An 18981-nucleotide genomic window follows, 5' to 3' on the forward strand; every position below is an offset into this window, starting at 1 on the left:
CAGTGCAATGTGTTTCGTGTCGCTTTAAAGCAAATTTGTACTCTGCATTTTGACTTCACACATTAGAACATGTTGTTTAAATTACAATATATTTAAGACTGGTTTATTCTACATTAACAGAAGCACATTTATTGGCACTGAAGCCTTTTTTTCTATTTCTTTTATTTTATTATTGTTTAATAAATAGCATAAATGATGGCATAGCTATGAACCTAAAGAATGTTGCCAATAATTATTTTAAAAATTCTTGGCAAAGTTAAAAAGAGAGTTTACTAAATGATAACAGCAGATTTGAGTTATGAGATCATAAGTTGCTGAACCATATATATTTGTTGGGGTCATTTTACTTTCCAAAAAGTTCCATCAGAAAGGTTAAAAGGGCATATATAAGTCCCAGTATTATCTATAATTATTGTAAAAGGCATTACTTTTAAAGGATAAAAAATGTACTCATAACTTAAATCTTGCTTAAGGAGCTTTTTACTGTGCTTTTTTAACAAATTGATTATGCTTGGTATAATGAATCGATGTTAAACTCAGGCCCATAAAATACCATGTTAATATATTTTAAATGTACTTCTATGCATTTCAATTTCTATTCTGATGCTCCTTTAACATGGATAACTTTATTGTATAAAGGTACAAGTGTAATCTTATTGGCTATAGAGACTTGGGGATTACTAGTTAAGCACAAAATATTGCTTACTCTAAAGCGATATTTGCGCTCAACTGAGTAATACCAACGCACACTGTTTTTTTCTCATATGAGACCCTTATGTCTGCTAGACAAGATCTATACTGTGGCATATATTGATCTCCAATGGAACTTCTAGTTCCTTAAAGGGATACTAAACCCAATTTTTTTCTTTAATGATTCCAATAGGCAGACATCCTCAAACTTGGCCCTCCAGAGGTTTTGGAACTACATTTCCCATGATGCCCTATCTGAATCATTAAAGAAAATATGTGGGTTTAGTATCCCTTTTAAGACATATGATACCCACATTTTTTCTTTCATGATTCAGATAAAGCATGCAATCACCTAGATTTGTCTTAAGATGATTACTGTACTTTTTCTGTAATTCACATCCCAAGAGTGAACAGATTGTCTTAGTCTACGATTTCTTTCTCTGGGGAAAGGTTTCTCCTTCAAGAGGTTTTCTACCAGATTGTATATGTATGTTGTATTTCACATTGGGACCTTTTGATCTTTTGTTTAAACCTCTTATTTCCAGATGCTTTCCCAAGCCAGGGATACTTAATCAGTAGCTATTTGGTATTCATCTTGTTTTTATTATCTATTTTTCTCCAACATAGGTGTGTCCGGTCCACGGCGTCATCCTTACTTGTGGGATATTCTCTTCCCCAACAGGAAATGGCAAAGAGCCCAGCAAAGCTGGTCACATGATCCCTCCTAGGCTCCGCCTACCCCAGTCATTCTCTTTGCCGTTGTACAGGCAACATCTCCACGGAGATGGCTTAGAGTTTTTTAGTGTTTAACTGTAGTTTTTATTATTCAATCAAGAGTTTGTTATTTTAAAATAGTGCTGGTATGTACTATTTACTCAGAAACAGAAAAGAGATGAAGATTTCTGTTTGTATGAGGAAAATGATTTTAGCACCGTAACTAAAATCCATGGCTGTTCCACACAGGACTGTTGAGAGCAATTAACTTCAGTTGGGGGAACAGTGTGCAGTCTCTTGCTGCTTGAGGTATGACACATTCTAACAAGACGATGTAATGCTGGAAGCTGTCATTTTTCCCTATGGGATCCGGTAAGCCATGTTTATTACGATGGTAAATAAGGGCTTCATAAGGGCTTATTAAGATTGTAGACTTTTCTGGGCTAAATCGATTCATTTTTAAAACATATTTAGCCTTGAGGAATCATTTTTATCTGGGTATATTGATATTATAATATCGGCAGGCACTGTATTAGACACCTTATTTCTCTGGGGCTTTCCCAAAGCATAAGCAGAGCCTCATTTTCGCGCCGGTGTGGCGCACTTGTTTTTGAGAGGCATGGCATGCAGTCGCATGTGAGAGGAGCTCTGATACTTAGAAAAGGCTTTCTGAAGGCGTCATTTGGTATCGTATTCCCCTTTGGGTTTGGTTGGGTCTCAGCAAAGCAGATACCAGGGACTGTAAAGGGGTTAAAGTGTTAAAACGGCTCCGGTTCCGTTATTTTAAGGGTTAAAGCTTCCAAATTTGGTGTGCAATACTTTTAAGGCTTTAAGACACTGTGGTGAAAATTTGGTGAATTTTGTACAATTCCTTCATGTTTTTTCGCAATTGCAGTAATAAAGTGTGTTCAGTTTAAAATTTAAAGTGACAGTAACGGTTTTATTTTAAAACGTTTTTTGTACTTTATTATCAAGTTTATGCCTGTTTAACATGTCTGAACTACCAGATAGACTGTGTTCTGAATGTGGGGAAGCCAGAATTCCTGTTCATTTAAATAAATGTGATTTATGTGATAATGACAATGATGCCCAAGATGATTCCTCAAGTGAGGGGAGTAAGCATGGTACTGCATCATTCCCTCCTTCGTCTACACGAGTCTTGCCCACTCAGGAGGCCCCTAGTACATCTAGCGCGCCAATACTCCTTACTATGCAACAATTAACGGCTGTAATGGATAATTCTGTCAAAAAACATTTTAGCCAAAATGAACCCTTGTCAGCGTAAGCGTGGGCTGCTCTGTTTTAGTTACTGAAGAGCATGACGACGCTGATATTAATATCTCTGAAGGGCCCCTAACCCAATCTGAGGGGGCCAGGGAGGTTTTGTCTGAGGGAGAAATTACTGATTCAGGGAACATTTCTCAACAGGCTGAACCTGATGTAATTGCATTTAAATTTAAGTTGGAACATCTCCGCATTCTGCTTAAGGAGGTATTATCCACTCTGGATGATTGTGAAAAGTTGGTCATCCCAGAGAAACTATGTAAAATGGACAAGTTCCTAGAGGTGCCGGAGCTCCCAGAAGCTTTTCCTATACCCAAGCGGGTGGCGGACATTGTTAATAAAGAATGGGAAAGGCCCGGTATTCCTTTCGTCCCTCCCCCCATATTTAAAAAATTGTTTCCTATGGTCGACCCCAGAAAGGACTTATGGCAGACAGTCCCCAAGGTCGAGGGAGCGGTTTCTACTTTAAACAAACGCACCACTATACCCATAGAGGATAGTTGTGCTTTCAAAGATCCTATGGATAAAAAATTAGAAGGTTTGCTTAAAAAGATGTTTGTTCAGCAGGGTTACCTTCTACAACCAATCTCATGCATTGTCCCTGTCACTACAGCCGCATGTTTCTGGTTTGATGAGCTGATAAAGGCGCTCGATAGTGATTCTCCTCCTTATGAGGAGATTATGGACAGAATCAATGCTCTCAAATTGGCTAATTCTTTCACCCTAGACGCCACTTTGCAATTGGCTAGGTTAGCGGCTAAGAATTCTGGGTTTGCTATTGTGGCGCGCAGAGCGCTTTGGTTGAAATCTTGGTCGGCTGATGCGTCTTCCAAGAACAAGCTACTAAACATTCCTTTCAAGGGGAAAACGCTGTTTGGCCCTGACTTGAAAGAGATTATCTCGGATATCACTGGGGGTAAGGGCCACGCCCTTCCTCAGGATCGGCCTTTCAAGGCGAAAAATAGACCTAATTTTCGTCCCTTTCGTAAAAACGGACCAGCCCAAAGTGCTACGTCCTCTAAGCAAGAGGGTAATACTTCTCAAGCCAAGCCAGCTTGGAGACCAATGCAAGGCTGGAACAAGGGAAAGCAGGCCAAGAAGCCTGCCACTGCTACCAAGACAGCATGAAATATTGGCCCCCGATCCGGGACCGGATCTGGTGGGGGGCAGACTCTCTCTCTTCGCTCAGGCTTGGGCAAGAGATGTTCTGGATCCTTGGGCGCTAGAAATAGTCTCCCAGGGTTATCTCCTGGAATTCAAGGGACTTCCCCCAAGGGGGAGGTTCCACAGGTCTCAGTTGTCTTCAGACCACATAAAAAGACAGGCGTTCTTACATTGTGTAGAAGACCTGTTAAAAATGGGAGTGATTCATCCTGTTCCAATAAGAGAACAAGGGATGGGGTTCTACTCCAATCTGTTCATAGTTCCCAAAAAAGAGGGAACGTTCAGACCAATCTTAGATCTCAAGATCTTAAACAAGTTTCTCAAGGTTCCATCTTTCAAGATGGAAACCATTCGAACTATTCTTCCTTCCATCCAGGAGGGTCAATTCATGACCACGGTGGATTTAAAGGATGCGTATCTACATATTCCTATCCACAAGGAACATCATCGGTTCCTAAGGTTTGCATTCCTGGACAAACATTACCAGTTCGTGGCGCTTCCTTTCGGATTAGCCACTGCTCCAAGGATTTTCACAAAGGTACTAGGGTCCCTTCTAGCGGTGCTAAGACCAAGGGGCATTGCAGTAGTACCTTACCTGGACGACATTCTGATTCAAGCGTCGTCCCTTCCTCAAGCAAAGGCTCACACGGACATTGTCCTGGCCTTTCTCAGATCTCACGGCTGGAAAGTGAACGTGGAAAAGAGTTCTCTATCCCCGTCAACAAGGGTTCCCTTCTTGGGAACAATTATAGACTCCTTAGAAATGAGGATCTTTCTAACAGAGGCCAGAAAAACAAAACTTCTAGACTCTTGTCGGATACTTCATTCCGTTCCTCTTCCTTCCATAGCTCAGTGCATGGAAGTGATCGGGTTGATGGTAGCGGCAATGGACATAGTTCCTTTTGCGCGCATTCATCTAAGACCATTACAACTGTGCATGCTCAGTCAGTGGAATGGGGACTATACAGACTTGTCTCCGAAGATACAAGTAAATCAGAGGACCAGAGACTCACTCCGTTGGTGGCTGTCCCTGGACAATCTGTCTCAAGGGATGACGTTCCGCAGACCAGAGTGGGTCATTGTCACGACCGACGCCAGTCTGATGGGCTGGGGCGCGGTCTGGGGATCCCTAAAAGCTCAGGGTCTTTGGTCTCGGAAGAATCTCTTCTACCGATAAATATTCTGGAACTGAGAGCGATATTCAATGCTCTCAAGGCCTGGCCTCGGCTAGCGAGGACCAAGTTCATACGGTTTCAATCAGACAACATGACAACTGTTGCGTACATCAACCATCAGGGGGGAACAAGGAGTTCCCTAGCGATGGAAGAAGTGACCAAAATCATTCTATGGGCGGAGTCTCACTCCTGCCACCTGTCTGCTATCCACATCCCAGGAGTGGAAAATTGGGAAGCGGATTTTCTGAGTCGTCAGACATTGCATCCGGGGGAGTGGGAAACTCCATCCGGAAATCTTTGCCCAAGTCACTCACCTGTGGGGCATTCCAGACATGGATCTGATGGCCTCTCGTCAGAACTTCAAAGTTCCTTGCTACGGGGCCAGATCCAGGGATCCCAAGGCGGCTCTAGTGGATGCACTAGTAGCACCTTGGACCTTCAAACTAGCTTATGTGTTCCCGCCATTTCCTCTCATCCCCAGGCTGGTAGCCAGGATCAATCAGGAGAGGGCGTCGGTGATCTTGATAGCTCCTGCGTGGCCACGCAGGACTTGGTATGCAGATCTGGTGAATATGTCATCGGCTCCACCTTGGAAGCTACCTTTGAGACGAGACCTTCTTGTTCAGGGTCCGTTCGAACATCCGAATCTGGTTTCACTCCAGCTGACTGCTTGGAGATTGAACGCTTGATTTTATCGAAGCGAGGATTCTCAGATTCTGTTATCGATACTCTTGTTCAGGCCAGAAAGCCTGTAACTAGAAAGATTTACCACAAAATTTGGAAAAAATATATCTGTTGGTGTGAATCTAAAGGATTCCCTTGGGACAAGGTTAAGATTCCTAGGATTCTATCCTTCCTTCAAGAAGGATTGGAAAAAGGATTATCTGCAAGTTCCCTGAAGGGACAGATTTCTGCCTTGTCGGTATTACTTCACAAAAAGCTGGCAGCTGTGCCAGATGTTCAAGCCTTTGTTCAGGCTCTGGTTAGAATCAAGCCTGTTTACAAACCTTTGACTCCTCCTTGGAGTCTCAATTTAGTTCTTTCAGTTCTTCAGGGGGTTCCGTTTGAACCCTTACATTCCGTTGATATTAAGTTATTATCTTGGAAAGTTTTGTTTTTAGTTGCGATTTCTTCTGCTAGAAGAGTCTCAGAATTATCTGCTCTGCAGTGTTCTCCTCCTTATCTGGTGTTCCATGCAGATAAGGTGGTTTTACGTACTAAACCTGGTTTTCTTCCAAAAGTTGTTTCTAACAAAAACATTAACCAGGAGATTATCGTACCTTCTCTGTGTCCGAAACCAGTTTCAAAGAAGGAACGTTTGTTGCACAATTTGGATGTTGTTCGCGCTCTAAAATTCTATTTAGATGCTACAAAGGATTTTAGACAAACATCTTCCTTGTTTGTTGTTTATTCAGGTAAGAGGAGAGGTCAAAAAGCAACTTCTACCTCTCTCTCTTTTTGGATTAAAAGCATCATCAGATTGGCTTACGAGACTGCCGGACGGCAGCCTCCCGAAAGAATCACAGCTCATTCCACTAGGGCTGTGGCTTCCACATGGGCCTTCAAGAACGAGGCTTCTGTTGATCAGATATGTAGGGCAGCGACTTGGTCTTCACTGCACACTTTTACCAAATTTTACAAGTTTGATACTTTTGCTTCTTCTGAGGCTATTTTTGGGAGAAAGGTTTTGCAAGCCGTGGTGCCTTCCATTTAGGTGACCTGATTTGCTCCCTCCCTTCATCCGTGTCCTAAAGCTTTGGTATTGGTTCCCACAAGTAAGGATGACGCCGTGGACCGGACACACCTATGTTGGAGAAAACAGAATTTATGTTTACCTGATAAATTTCTTTCTCCAACGGTGTGTCCGGTCCACGGCCCGCCCTGGTTTTTTAATCAGGTCTGATAATTTATTTTCTTTAACTACAGTCACCACGGTACCATATGGTTTCTCCTATGCAAATATTCCTCCTTAACGTCGGTCGAATGACTGGGGTAGGCGGAGCCTAGGAGGGATCATGTGACCAGCTTTGCTGGGCTCTTTGCCATTTCCTGTTGGGGAAGAGAATATCCCACAAGTAAGGATGACGCCGTGGACCGGACACACCGTTGGAGAAAGAAATTTATCAGGTAAACATAAATTCTGTTTTTTCCTTCATCGATTGTACTTCTTAGAGTCATAGTTAAAATCAAGCTCTATCGCTTGTTGGCTCCAGCTTGATCACGGAGAACTTGATATGCAGAACTAATTTGGATGTCCAATCTTCCTATTTGGGCTTTTCCATAGACTAAGCTTTTTGTATAAGATTCTGGAGACCTTTAGTCAGGCAAGACAGCCCGTAACATATAAGGTTTATCACAATTTTGGGAATTTTTCTTTTTCCTGGTGTGATAAATGTTTTTGGGGTTTTTTTGCCAGTATTTCTAGAATTTTCAGATTTGCTTATAAAATAAGTTTTGATATTCAGATCGCACTCTCTCTTCCTGGAAACCTTTATTGATTTTAAGAGTTTTACATACTTCCCTTCCTTTTTTTTTTTTTTTTTTTTTTTTTTTTTTTAAATCTATGAATGGTTTTATATCTTTTACAGTATTTTTGCCTGCAGAGTGTGCATGTATATGTATATATATGTATGTGTATATATATATATATATATATAAGAACAATCCAATAATATGCACTCCCTGGATTTAAGTACAGCACACTTTATTCAGCAGTGACGTTTCGGGGCATTCACCCCTTCCTCAGACAATGAATGCCCCGAAACGTCACTGCTGAATAAAGTGTGCTGTGCTTAAATCCAGGGAGTGCATATTATTGGATTGTTGTTATTGTGTGTTTATGCACCCTGGTTTGGAGGATTTGTTGGCTAGTGGGAGTGCGCTATCTTGGTGTGTATATGTATGTATGTATATATATATATATATATATATATAAACAGAGAGGTAATTAATTGTATTTAAGTTGTCATAAACTATACTCTGAGGTCATTAGATGGGTTAGTTGTGGCATTATGTTTCTACTTCAAACTTCTTATGAGTATAGGTAATCGCTACCATTCTACATTTATCAGATTTTAACCATTTACTCTTAACTCCATCTTTTTTTTTCTTTTTTCAGGTGGTTGGAATTCCAGTTGGGTCTACAGTTCAGACAGCAATTAAACCATCTGTAACTATTAGTGGTGGTCAGATCCTAGTGGCCAAATCAAATGCTTCTACTGTCAAAGCCATTGGACAGAAGCAAATGGTAGCTCAGGGAGTGGCAAAGGCAGTTGTGAGCAGTGGAACTGGAAACATTGTACCCGCCCAACCCTCTCAGAGCCTAACAAAGGCCCAGCTTACAACTACAGTAACTCCGAAAACTGGAACCCAAGGCTCTGGTAAGAAGAATGTTTGTTGTATACGTGTTCAACATTCTAGAAATATCCGCCAGCAAAACAGTGTGATCTATTACTGAAAAAAGATTGTGAGTGTAATGTTTAGTTCTCCTGTATTGTTAATATTGTGTAAGCGTTTCATCTTAAATAAATATACATAGAAATCTTTCTAAACAAAAAATCACAAAATAGCCACTTTTATGAAGAAAAGATGGGCGGATTTTTTTCCGTATATATTCACTCTGATAGTATGATATATTTCTAGTATGTTTAAACATTTGCTTTTTGTATTGTTTATAGTAATGGCAACGCTGCAATTGCCAGCTACAAATATTGCAAACTTGGCAAATCTACCTCCTGGCACCAAATTGTATCTCACAACAAATAGCAAGAATCCATCAGGCAAAGGAAAACTGTTGCTAATCCCACAGGGAGCCATTCTACGTGCTGCAAACACTGCTAGTAAGTGGGATTTTGTGTTGATATTTTATCTATGCATCTGGATAAATGAGGTTTAATATATTTATATGTAGAATTTAACCCCTACTTGAGATAACTAATTCTAAGGAAGATACAATGTTCAAATAGATAAAAGTAGTGTTTTATCCTCTTTCATGGGAATAGTAGAACTATTGTAGAATAGTAAAATTGCTTTATGTCTTTTATTGACCTTAATATTAAAACTCGTGGAATAATAGTGATATTTCTTTCATGTAATTAGCAAGAGTCCATGAGCTAGTGACGTATGGGATATACATTCCTACCAGGAGGGGCAAAGTTTCCCAAACCTCAAAATGCCTATAAATACACCCCTCACCACACCCACAAATCAGTTTTACAAACTTTGCCTCCTATGGAGGTGGTGAAGTAAGTTTGTGCTAGATTCTACGTTGATATGCGCTCCGCAGCAGGTTGGAGCCCGGTTTTCCTCTCAGCGTGCAGTGAATGTCAGAGGGATGTGAGGAGAGTATTGCCTATTTGAATTCAATGATCTCCTTCTACGGGGTCTATTTCATAGGTTCTCTGTTATTGGTCGTAGAGATTCATCTCTTACCTCCCTTTTCAGATCGACGATATACTCTTATATATACCATTACCTCTACTGATTCTCGTTTCAGTACTGGTTTGGCTTTCTACTACATGTAGATGAGTGTCCTGGGGTAAGTAAGTCTTATTTTCTGTGACACTCTAAGCTATGGTTGGGCACTTTTATATAAAATTCTAAATATATGTATTCAAACATTTATTTGCCTTGACTCAGGATGTTCAACGTTCCTTATTTCAGACAGTCAGTTTCATATTTGGGATAATGCATATGAATAAATCAATTTTTTTCTTACCTTAAAATTTGACTTTTTTCCCTGTGGGCTGTTAGGCTCGCGGGGGCTGAAAATGCTTCATTTTATTGCGTCATTCTTGGCGCAGACATTTTTGACGTTTTTTTGCGGCAAAAGTGTCGGCGTTCCGGATGTGGCGTCATTTTTGGCGCCAAAAGCATTTAGGTGCCAAATAATGTGGGCGTCTTTTTTTGGCGCTAAAAAATATGGGCGTCACTATTGTCTCCACATTATTTAAGTCTCATTATTTATTGCTTCTGGTTGCTAGAAGCTTGTTCACTGGCATTTTTTCCCATTCCTGAAACTGTCATTTAAGGAATTTGATCAATTTTGCTTTATATGTTGTTTTTTCTATTACATATTGCAAGATGTCCCAGATTGACACTGAGTCAGAAGATACTTCTGGAAAAACGCTGCCTGGTGCTGGATCTACCAAAGTTAAGTGTATCTGCTGTAAACTTGTGGTATCTGTTCCTCCAGCTGTTGTTTGTAATGAATGTCATGACAAACTTGTTAATGCAGATAATATTTCCTTTAGTAATGTTACATTACCTGTTGCTGTTCCGTCAACATCTAATACTCAGAGTGTTCCTGTTAACATAAGAGATTTTGTTTCTAAATCCATTAAGAAGGCTATGTCTGTTATTCCTCCTTCTAGTAAATGTAAAAGGTCTTTTAAAACTTCTCATTTTTCAGATGAATTTGAATGAACATCATCATTCTGATTCTGATAATGGTTCCTCTGGTTCAGAGGATTCTGTCTCAGAGGTTGATGCTGATAAATCTTCATATTTATTTAAAATGGAATTTATTCGTTCTTTACTTAAAGAAGTCTTAATTGCTTTAGAAATAGAGGATTCTGGTCCTCTTGATACTAAATCTAAACGTTTAAATAAGGTTTTTAAATCTCCTGTAGTTATTCCAGAAGTTTTTCCTGTCCCTGATGCTATTTCTGAAGTAATCTCCAGGGAATGGAATAATTTGGGTAATTCATTTACTCCTTCTAAACGTTTTAAGCAATTATATCCTGTGCCATCTGACAGATTAGAATTTTGGGACAAAATCCCTAAAGTTGATGGGGCTGTCTCTACTCTTGCTAAACGTACTACTATTCCTACGGCAGATAGTACTTCCTTTAAGGATCCTTTAGATAGGAAGATTGAATCCTTTCTAAGAAAAGCTTACTTATGTTCAGGTAATCTTCTTAGACCTGCTATATCTTTAGCGGATGTTGCTGCAGCTTCAACTTTTTGGTTAGAAGCTTTAGCGCAACAAGTAACAGATCATAATTCTCATAGCATTGTTAATCTTCTTCAACATGCTAATAACTTTATTTGTGATGCCATCTTTGATATCATTAGAGTTGATGTCAGGTATATGTCTCTAGCTATTTTAGCTAGAAGAGCTTTATGGCTTAAAACTTGGAATGCTGATATGTCTTCTAAGTCAACTTTGCTTTCCCTTTCTTTCCAGGGTAATAAATTATTTGGTTCTCAGTTGGATTCTATTATCTCAACTGTTACTGGAGGGAAAGGAACTTTTTTACCACAGGATAAAAAATCTAAAGGTAAATTTAGGTCTAATAATCGTTTTCGTTCCTTTCGTCACAATAAGGAACAAAAGCCTGATCCTTCACCCACAGGAGCGGTATCAGTTTGGAAACCATCTCCAGTCTGGAATAAATCCAAGCCTTTTAGAAAACCAAAGCCAGCTCCAAGTCCACATGAAGGTGCGGCCCTCATTCCAGCCCAGCTGGTAGGGGGCAGATTACGATTTTTCAAAGAAATTTGGATCAATTCAATTCACAATCTTTGGATTCAAAACATTGTTTCAGAAGGGTACAGAATTGGCTTCAAGATAAGGCCTCCTGCAAAGAGATTTTTTCTTTCCCGTGTCCCAGTAAATCCAGCGAAGGCTCAAGCATTTCTGAAATGTGTTTCAGATCTAGAGTTGGCTGGAGTAATTATGCCAGTTCCAGTTCTGGAACAGGGGCTGGGGTTTTATTCAAATCTCTTCATTGTACCAGAAGGAATTCCTTCAGACCAGTTCTGGATCTAAAAATATTGAATCGTTATGTAAGGATACCAACATTCAAAATGGTAACTATAAGGACTATCCTGCCTTTTGTTCAGCAAGGGCATTATATGTCCACAATAGATTTACAGGATGCATATCTGCATATTCCGATTCATCCAGATCACTATCAGTTTCTGAGATTCTCTTTCCTAGACAAGCATTACCAGTTTGTGGCTCTGCCGTTCGGCCTAGCAACAGCTCCAAGGATTTTTACAAAGGTTCTCGGTGCCCTTCTGTCTGTTAAAACTTCTCATTTTTCAGATGAATTTGAATGAACATCATCATTCTGATTCTGATAATGGTTCCTCTGGTTCAGAGGATTCTGTCTCAGAGGTTGATGCTGATAAATCTTCATATTTATTTAAAATGGAATTTATTCGTTCTTTACTTAAAGAAGTCTTAATTGCTTTAGAAATAGAGGATTCTGGTCCTCTTGATACTAAATCTAAACGTTTAAATAAGGTTTTTAAATCTCCTGTAGTTATTCCAGAAGTTTTTCCTGTCCCTGATGCTATTTCTGAAGTAATCTCCAGGGAATGGAATAATTTGGGTAATTCATTTACTCCTTCTAAACGTTTTAAGCAATTATATCCTGTGCCATCTGACAGATTAGAATTTTGGGACAAAATCCCTAAAGTTGATGGGGCTGTCTCTACTCTTGCTAAACGTACTACTATTCCTACGGCAGATAGTACTTCCTTTAAGGATCCTTTAGATAGGAAGATTGAATCCTTTCTAAGAAAAGCTTACTTATGTTCAGGTAATCTTCTTAGACCTGCTATATCTTTAGCGGATGTTGCTGCAGCTTCAACTTTTTGGTTAGAAGCTTTAGCGCAACAAGTAACAGATCATAATTCTCATAGCATTGTTAATCTTCTTCAACATGCTAATAACTTTATTTGTGATGCCATCTTTGATATCATTAGAGTTGATGTCAGGTATATGTCTCTAGCTATTTTAGCTAGAAGAGCTTTATGGCTTAAAACTTGGAATGCTGATATGTCTTCTAAGTCAACTTTGCTTTCCCTTTCTTTCCAGGGTAATAAATTATTTGGTTCTCAGTTGGATTCTATTATCTCAACTGTTACTGGAGGGAAAGGAACTTTTTTACCACAGGATAAAAAATCTAAAGGTAAATTTAGGTCTAATAATCGTTTTCGTTCCTTTCGTCACAATAAGGAACAAAAGCCTGATCCTTCACCCACAGGAGCGGTATCAGTTTGGAAACCATCTCCAGTCTGGAATAAATCCAAGCCTTTTAGAAAACCAAAGCCAGCTCCCAAGTCCACATGAAGGTGCGGCCCTCATTCCAGCCCAGCTGGTAGGGGGCAGATTACGATTTTTCAAAGAAATTTGGATCAATTCAATTCACAATCTTTGGATTCAAAACATTGTTTCAGAAGGGTACAGAATTGGCTTCAAGATAAGGCCTCCTGCAAAGAGATTTTTTCTTTCCCGTGTCCCAGTAAATCCAGCGAAGGCTCAAGCATTTCTGAAATGTGTTTCAGATCTAGAGTTGGCTGGAGTAATTATGCCAGTTCCAGTTCTGGAACAGGGGCTGGGGTTTTATTCAAATCTCTTCATTGTACCAGAAGGAATTCCTTCAGACCAGTTCTGGATCTAAAAATATTGAATCGTTATGTAAGGATACCAACATTCAAAATGGTAACTATAAGGACTATCCTGCCTTTTGTTCAGCAAGGGCATTATATGTCCACAATAGATTTACAGGATGCATATCTGCATATTCCGATTCATCCAGATCACTATCAGTTTCTGAGATTCTCTTTCCTAGACAACAGCTCCAAGGATTTTTACAAAGGTTCTCGGTGCCCTTCTGTCTGTAATCAGAGAACAGGGTATTGTAGTATTTCCTTATTTGGACGATATCTTGGTACTTGCTCAGTCTTCACATTTAGCAGAATCTCATACGAATCGACTTGTGTTGTTTCTTCAAGATCATGGTTGGAGGATCAATTTACCGAAAAGTTAATTGATTCCTCAGACAAGGGTAACCTTTTTAGGTTTCCAGATAGATTCAGCGTCCATGACTCTGTCTCTGACAGACAAGAGACGTCTAAAATTGATCTCAGCTTGTCGAAACCTTCAATCACAATCATTCCCTTCGGTAGCCTTTTGCATGGAAATTCTAGGTCTTATGACTGCTGCATCGGACGCGATCCCCTTTGCTCGTTTTCACATGCGACCTCTTCAGCTCTGTATGCTGAACCAGTGGTGCAGGGATTACACAAAGATATCTCAATTAATATCTTTAAAACCGATTGTACGACACTCTCTGACGTGGTGGACAGATCACCATTGTTTAGTTCAGGGGGCTTCTTTTGTTCTTCCGACCTGGACTGTAATTTCAACAGATGCAAGTCTGACAGGTTGGGGAGCTGTTTGAGGGTCTCTGACAGCACAAGGGGTTTGGGAATCTCAGGAGGTGAGATTACCAATCAATATTTTGGAACTCCGTGCAATTTTCAGAGCTCTTCAGTCATGGCCTCTTCTAAAGAGAGAATCGTTCATTTGTTTTCAGACAGACAATGTCACAACTGTGGCATACATCAATCATCAAGGAGGGACTCACAGTCCTCTGGCTATGAAAGAAGTATCTTGAATACTGGTATGGGCGGAATCCAGCTCCTGTCTAGTTTCTGCGGTTCATATCCCAGGTATAGACAATTGGGAAGCGGATTATCTCAGTCGCCAAACGTTACATCCGGGCGAATGGTCTCTTCACCCAGAGGTATTTCTTCAGATTGTTCAAATGTGGGGACTTCCAGAAATAGATCTGATGGCTTCTCATCTAAACAAGAAACTTCCCAGGTATCTGTCCAGATCCAGGGATCTTCAAGCGGAAGCAGTGGATGCATTGTCACTTCCTTGGAAGTATCATCCTGCCTATATCTTTCCGCCTCTAGTTCTTCTTCCAAGAGTAATCTCCAAGATTCTGAAGGAATGCTCGTTTGTTCTGCTGGTGGCTCCAGCATGGCCTCACAGGTTTTGGTATGCGGATCTTGTCCGGATGGCCTCTTGCCAATCGTGGACTCTTCCGTTAAGACCAGACCTTCTGTCGCAAGGTCCTTTTTTCCATCAGGATCTCAAATCCTTAAATCTAAAGGTATGGAGATTGAACGCTTGATTCTTAGTCAAAGAGGTTTCTCTGACTCTGTGATTAATACTATGTTACAGGCTCGTAAATCTGTATCTAGGAAGATATATTATAGAGTCTGGAAGACTTACATTTCTTGGTGTCTTTCTCATCATTTTTCCTGGCATTCTTTTAGAATTCCGAGAATTTTACAGTTTCTTCAGGATGGTTTGGATAAAGGTTTGTCTGCAAGTTCCTTGAAAGGACAAATCTCTGCTCTTTCTGTTCTTTTTCACAGAAAGATTGCTAATCTTCCTGATATTCATTGTTTTGTACAAGCTTTGGTTCGTATAAAACCTGTCATTAAGTCAATTTCTCCTCCTTGGAGTTTGAATTTGGTTCTGGGGGCTCTTCAAGCTCCTCCGTTTGAACCTATGCATTCATTGGACATTAAATTACTTTCTTGGAAAGTTTTGTTTCTTTTGGCCATCTCTTCTGCTAGAAGAGTTTCTGAATTATCTGCTCTTTCTTGTGAGTCTCCTTTTCTGATTTTTCATCAGTGTTGCGAACTTCTTTTATATTTTTACCATCGGTGTTGCGAACTTCTTTTAAATTTTTACCTAAGGTTGTGAATTCTAACAACATTAGTAGAGAAATTGTGGTTCCTTCATTATGTCCTAATCCTAAGAATTCTAAGGAGCGATCATTGCATTCTTTGGATGTAGTTAGAGCTTTGAAATATTATGTTGAAGCTACTAAGAATTTCCGAAAGACTTCTAGTCTATTTGTTATCTTTTCCGGTTCTAGGAAAGGTCAGAAGGCCTCTGCCATTTCTTTGGCATCTTGGTTGAAATCTTTAATTCATCATGCTTATGTCGAGTCGGGTAAAACTCCGCCTCAAAGGATTACAGCTCATTCTACTAGGTCAGTTTCTACTTCCTGGGCGTTTAGGAATGAAGCTTCGGTTGATCAGATTTGCAAAGCTGCAACTTGGTCTTCTTTGCATACTTTTACTAAATTCTACCATTTTGATGTGTTTTCTTCTTCTGAAGCAGTTTTTGGTAGAAAAGTACTTCAGGCAGCTGTTTCAGTTTGATTCTTCTGCTTATAATTTCAGTTTTTTTCATTATAAGATTTAAACTTTATTTTGGGTGTGGATTATTTTCAGCGGAATTGGCTGTCTTTATTTTATCCCTCCCTCTCTAGTGACTCTTGCGTGGAAGATCCACATCTTGGGTAGTCATTATCCCATACGTCACTAGCTCATGGACTCTTGCTAATTACATGAAAGAAAACATAATTTATGTAAGAACTTACCTGATAAATTCATTTCTTTCATATTAGCAAGAGTCCATGAGGCCCACCCTTTTTGTGGTGGTTATGATTTTTTTGTATAAAGCACAATTATTCCAATTCCTTATTTTTTATGCTTTCGCACTTTTTTCTTATCACCCCACTTCTTGGCTATGCGTTAAACTGATTTGTGGGTGTGGTGAGGGGTGTATTTATAGGCATTTTTATGTTTGGGAAACTTTGCCCCTCCTGGTAGGAATGTATATCCCATACGTCACTAGCTCATGGACTCTTGCTAATATGAAAGAAATGAATTTATCAGGTAAGTTCTTACATAAATTATGTTATTCACACACTATCTTTACAGAAAATTGCCAGAAGTATATTATATACCAAGACAATTGCCTAAAAAAGTGGTTATATAGTGTTGAGGAAAGAGGAAAGGCAATTTTACCTTCAAAGAATAGGTGTCTTCACAATTAGTGGAAGTCAAGGTGTGGGGTAAAATGTCAGACTTACTGAAAAATTGGGATAGATACAAGTTTATAAAATAATAGCAACAACACAATTCGTCACAATGTCTCTTATTATCAGATTTCAGTTGGATTACTCTAACTACATATTTCTACACCTACGGTTGGGTAGCAGTATGCTAAGGTTAAAGGGACATTAAATACCTTGAAATGATAGTATGAAAAGATAAATTGTATATATATATATATTTATATATATATATATATATATATATATAAAAACTCAATATACTTTCATTATTTATTTTGTCCCCTTTTCCTGTAATTCTATTCTGAAATTGTGAGCTTTTCCTTTCCTGTTAGAAATGGAAGTGCAGAACACTGTTATATTACACACAGCCATTGGCTGCACACTCTAGTGACCTATTTATAACTGTCTCTAGTTGGCCACAGCGGATAAGGTAACCTAAGTTACAACATGGCAGCTCCCATTGTTTTATAGACACTAAAACTTTACACTTATTTTGTCAATATTTAAACAGCTAATGAAACTTTAAAAAAAATACATCTACATGTTATTCTCAGACTAATATTTTCTTTGAATGCTTCATTCTAATGTCAATTTAATACCCAATGCCTATAGGATGACACAGACCCCAAACTCTCCATTAATATATAAGAGATGAGAGCTGACACAGACAGTGGCGTCACTAGGGTTGGTAACACCCGGTGCGGTAGCTCATGGTGTCAACCCCCACCCCTCAGGAATAAAATATAGCATTATTATATATATATATATATATATATATATTATATATATATATATATATATATGTCAATTTAATTGGCTTTAGCTGTTGTTCTTAGAAAGAACAGTTGTACATTAGAATAAAAGAAACTTTAAACTAAGATGCTAATGCAACTGTTTTTTTGTTGTTTTTTTTTAGGGGGGGTTGGCTAGGATGTTTAATTGCAGACATTCTGTACATTTTAAACGGATTTGCATATCATGTACATTTCTCTAAATAGCAGGTTTAAAAAAATAAACAAACAAAAGTAATCCTCAAAAAAACAGAAAAAGTATTTGAAATGGTTCCTTTCCATTGTTAAAAAAAAATGTAAGACAAGTATAAATCTCAATATGAAAACCCATGCATTGCATATTTGTAAGTGAGTTAACCTTTTGACAGATTTATACTTTTTCTCCTAGAGTCGACAGTGATGTGAGTTAGAACTAAATTGTCAGGAATGAGGTGGCGAGCATTGAACCTGGCCTTTGCTGGACCTTTTAATTCTCTCCTCAAACCAGGGCATTTCCTTGGAGCCAAAGACTATTTTTAGGACACTTACACACACACTTACAATCACACAGATATATACATACACACAAGCATGCACACACACACATTTACACATACATATGTACATACCCAGACACATATATACACACATACATACAGACACACACATATACATATACACACACATGTATACATATACCCAGTAACATACTGTATACATACATATGTACATTCCCACACATACATACAGACACACGGACCATTGCTTCAATTAAAAGCCAATGGACTATAGTCACAAACAGCAGTAAACAAATCTTCTAATAGAAATTCAGATTCACATGTGGAGTACTCAAGCAGGATTTATAGCTGTACAGAGCAACTATCAGTAAAGTGCATAACCTGACATCTGCTCAGTAGGTAACGGCTATAAATCAGAACACACAGAAAATAACGCTAACACTTCTCTTACAAGTAGGGCTGCTTCATCCCTGTGCTTTCCACTAATGACTAATCCATTGTACTACCAATAATTATTTCCTGGTTTTGTGCGGGGCGGAGTGGGGAGGCTGTGTCATATCAATCTGTTCTAATGGACCAAGATGTGTGAGTGTGAGAAAGTGCACATTATTTTTATATGAATTTACCGATAAGATCCGGATTACGTTCCCCTGTCCAGATATGTCACTCTGATCCACACAAAGTGCTTGCTGCCACTCCAGCCAGCCGCCTGTCGTCCCGCTCTCTTCCTCCTCACTAACTTGCGCAGTGGCTATGTGCGTAGCACTTGCTCCTCCCCCCTAGCTTGTGTTTTCATCTCCCCAGGGGAGGGACAGACAGAGTCAGACTGGTCTTTGGGGGTGTGACCGTGTGTTGTGAGGCAATCTATGGCTGGGATCTGTGATGGTGCCAGTGGTGGGGCCATGATGATGAGATCGTGAAGCTGCCTGCCATGTGTGGGTGGGCGGGTACGTGCTGTGCACGCCGCATGGCGCACTGACTT

At 39.4% G+C, this 18981-nt stretch overlaps 1 protein-coding gene across 1 annotated transcript in view; it reads left to right on the forward strand.

Annotated features, from left to right (window-relative positions):
* The window catches only part of YEATS2 (YEATS domain containing 2), a 258568-nt gene that overhangs the window by 131918 nt on the left and 107669 nt on the right, over window positions 1-18981 (forward strand). Inside the window, exons 15-16 of the mRNA XM_053709881.1 lie at window positions 8146-8407; window positions 8705-8866. Coding sequence (XP_053565856.1) covers window positions 8146-8407; window positions 8705-8866 — 424 coding nt within the window. The remainder of the gene's footprint in view (window positions 1-8145; window positions 8408-8704; window positions 8867-18981) is intronic.

This window comes from Bombina bombina, chromosome 4 (genome assembly GCF_027579735.1).
Source record: "Bombina bombina isolate aBomBom1 chromosome 4, aBomBom1.pri, whole genome shotgun sequence".
Lineage (NCBI taxonomy): Eukaryota > Metazoa > Chordata > Amphibia > Anura > Bombinatoridae > Bombina > Bombina bombina.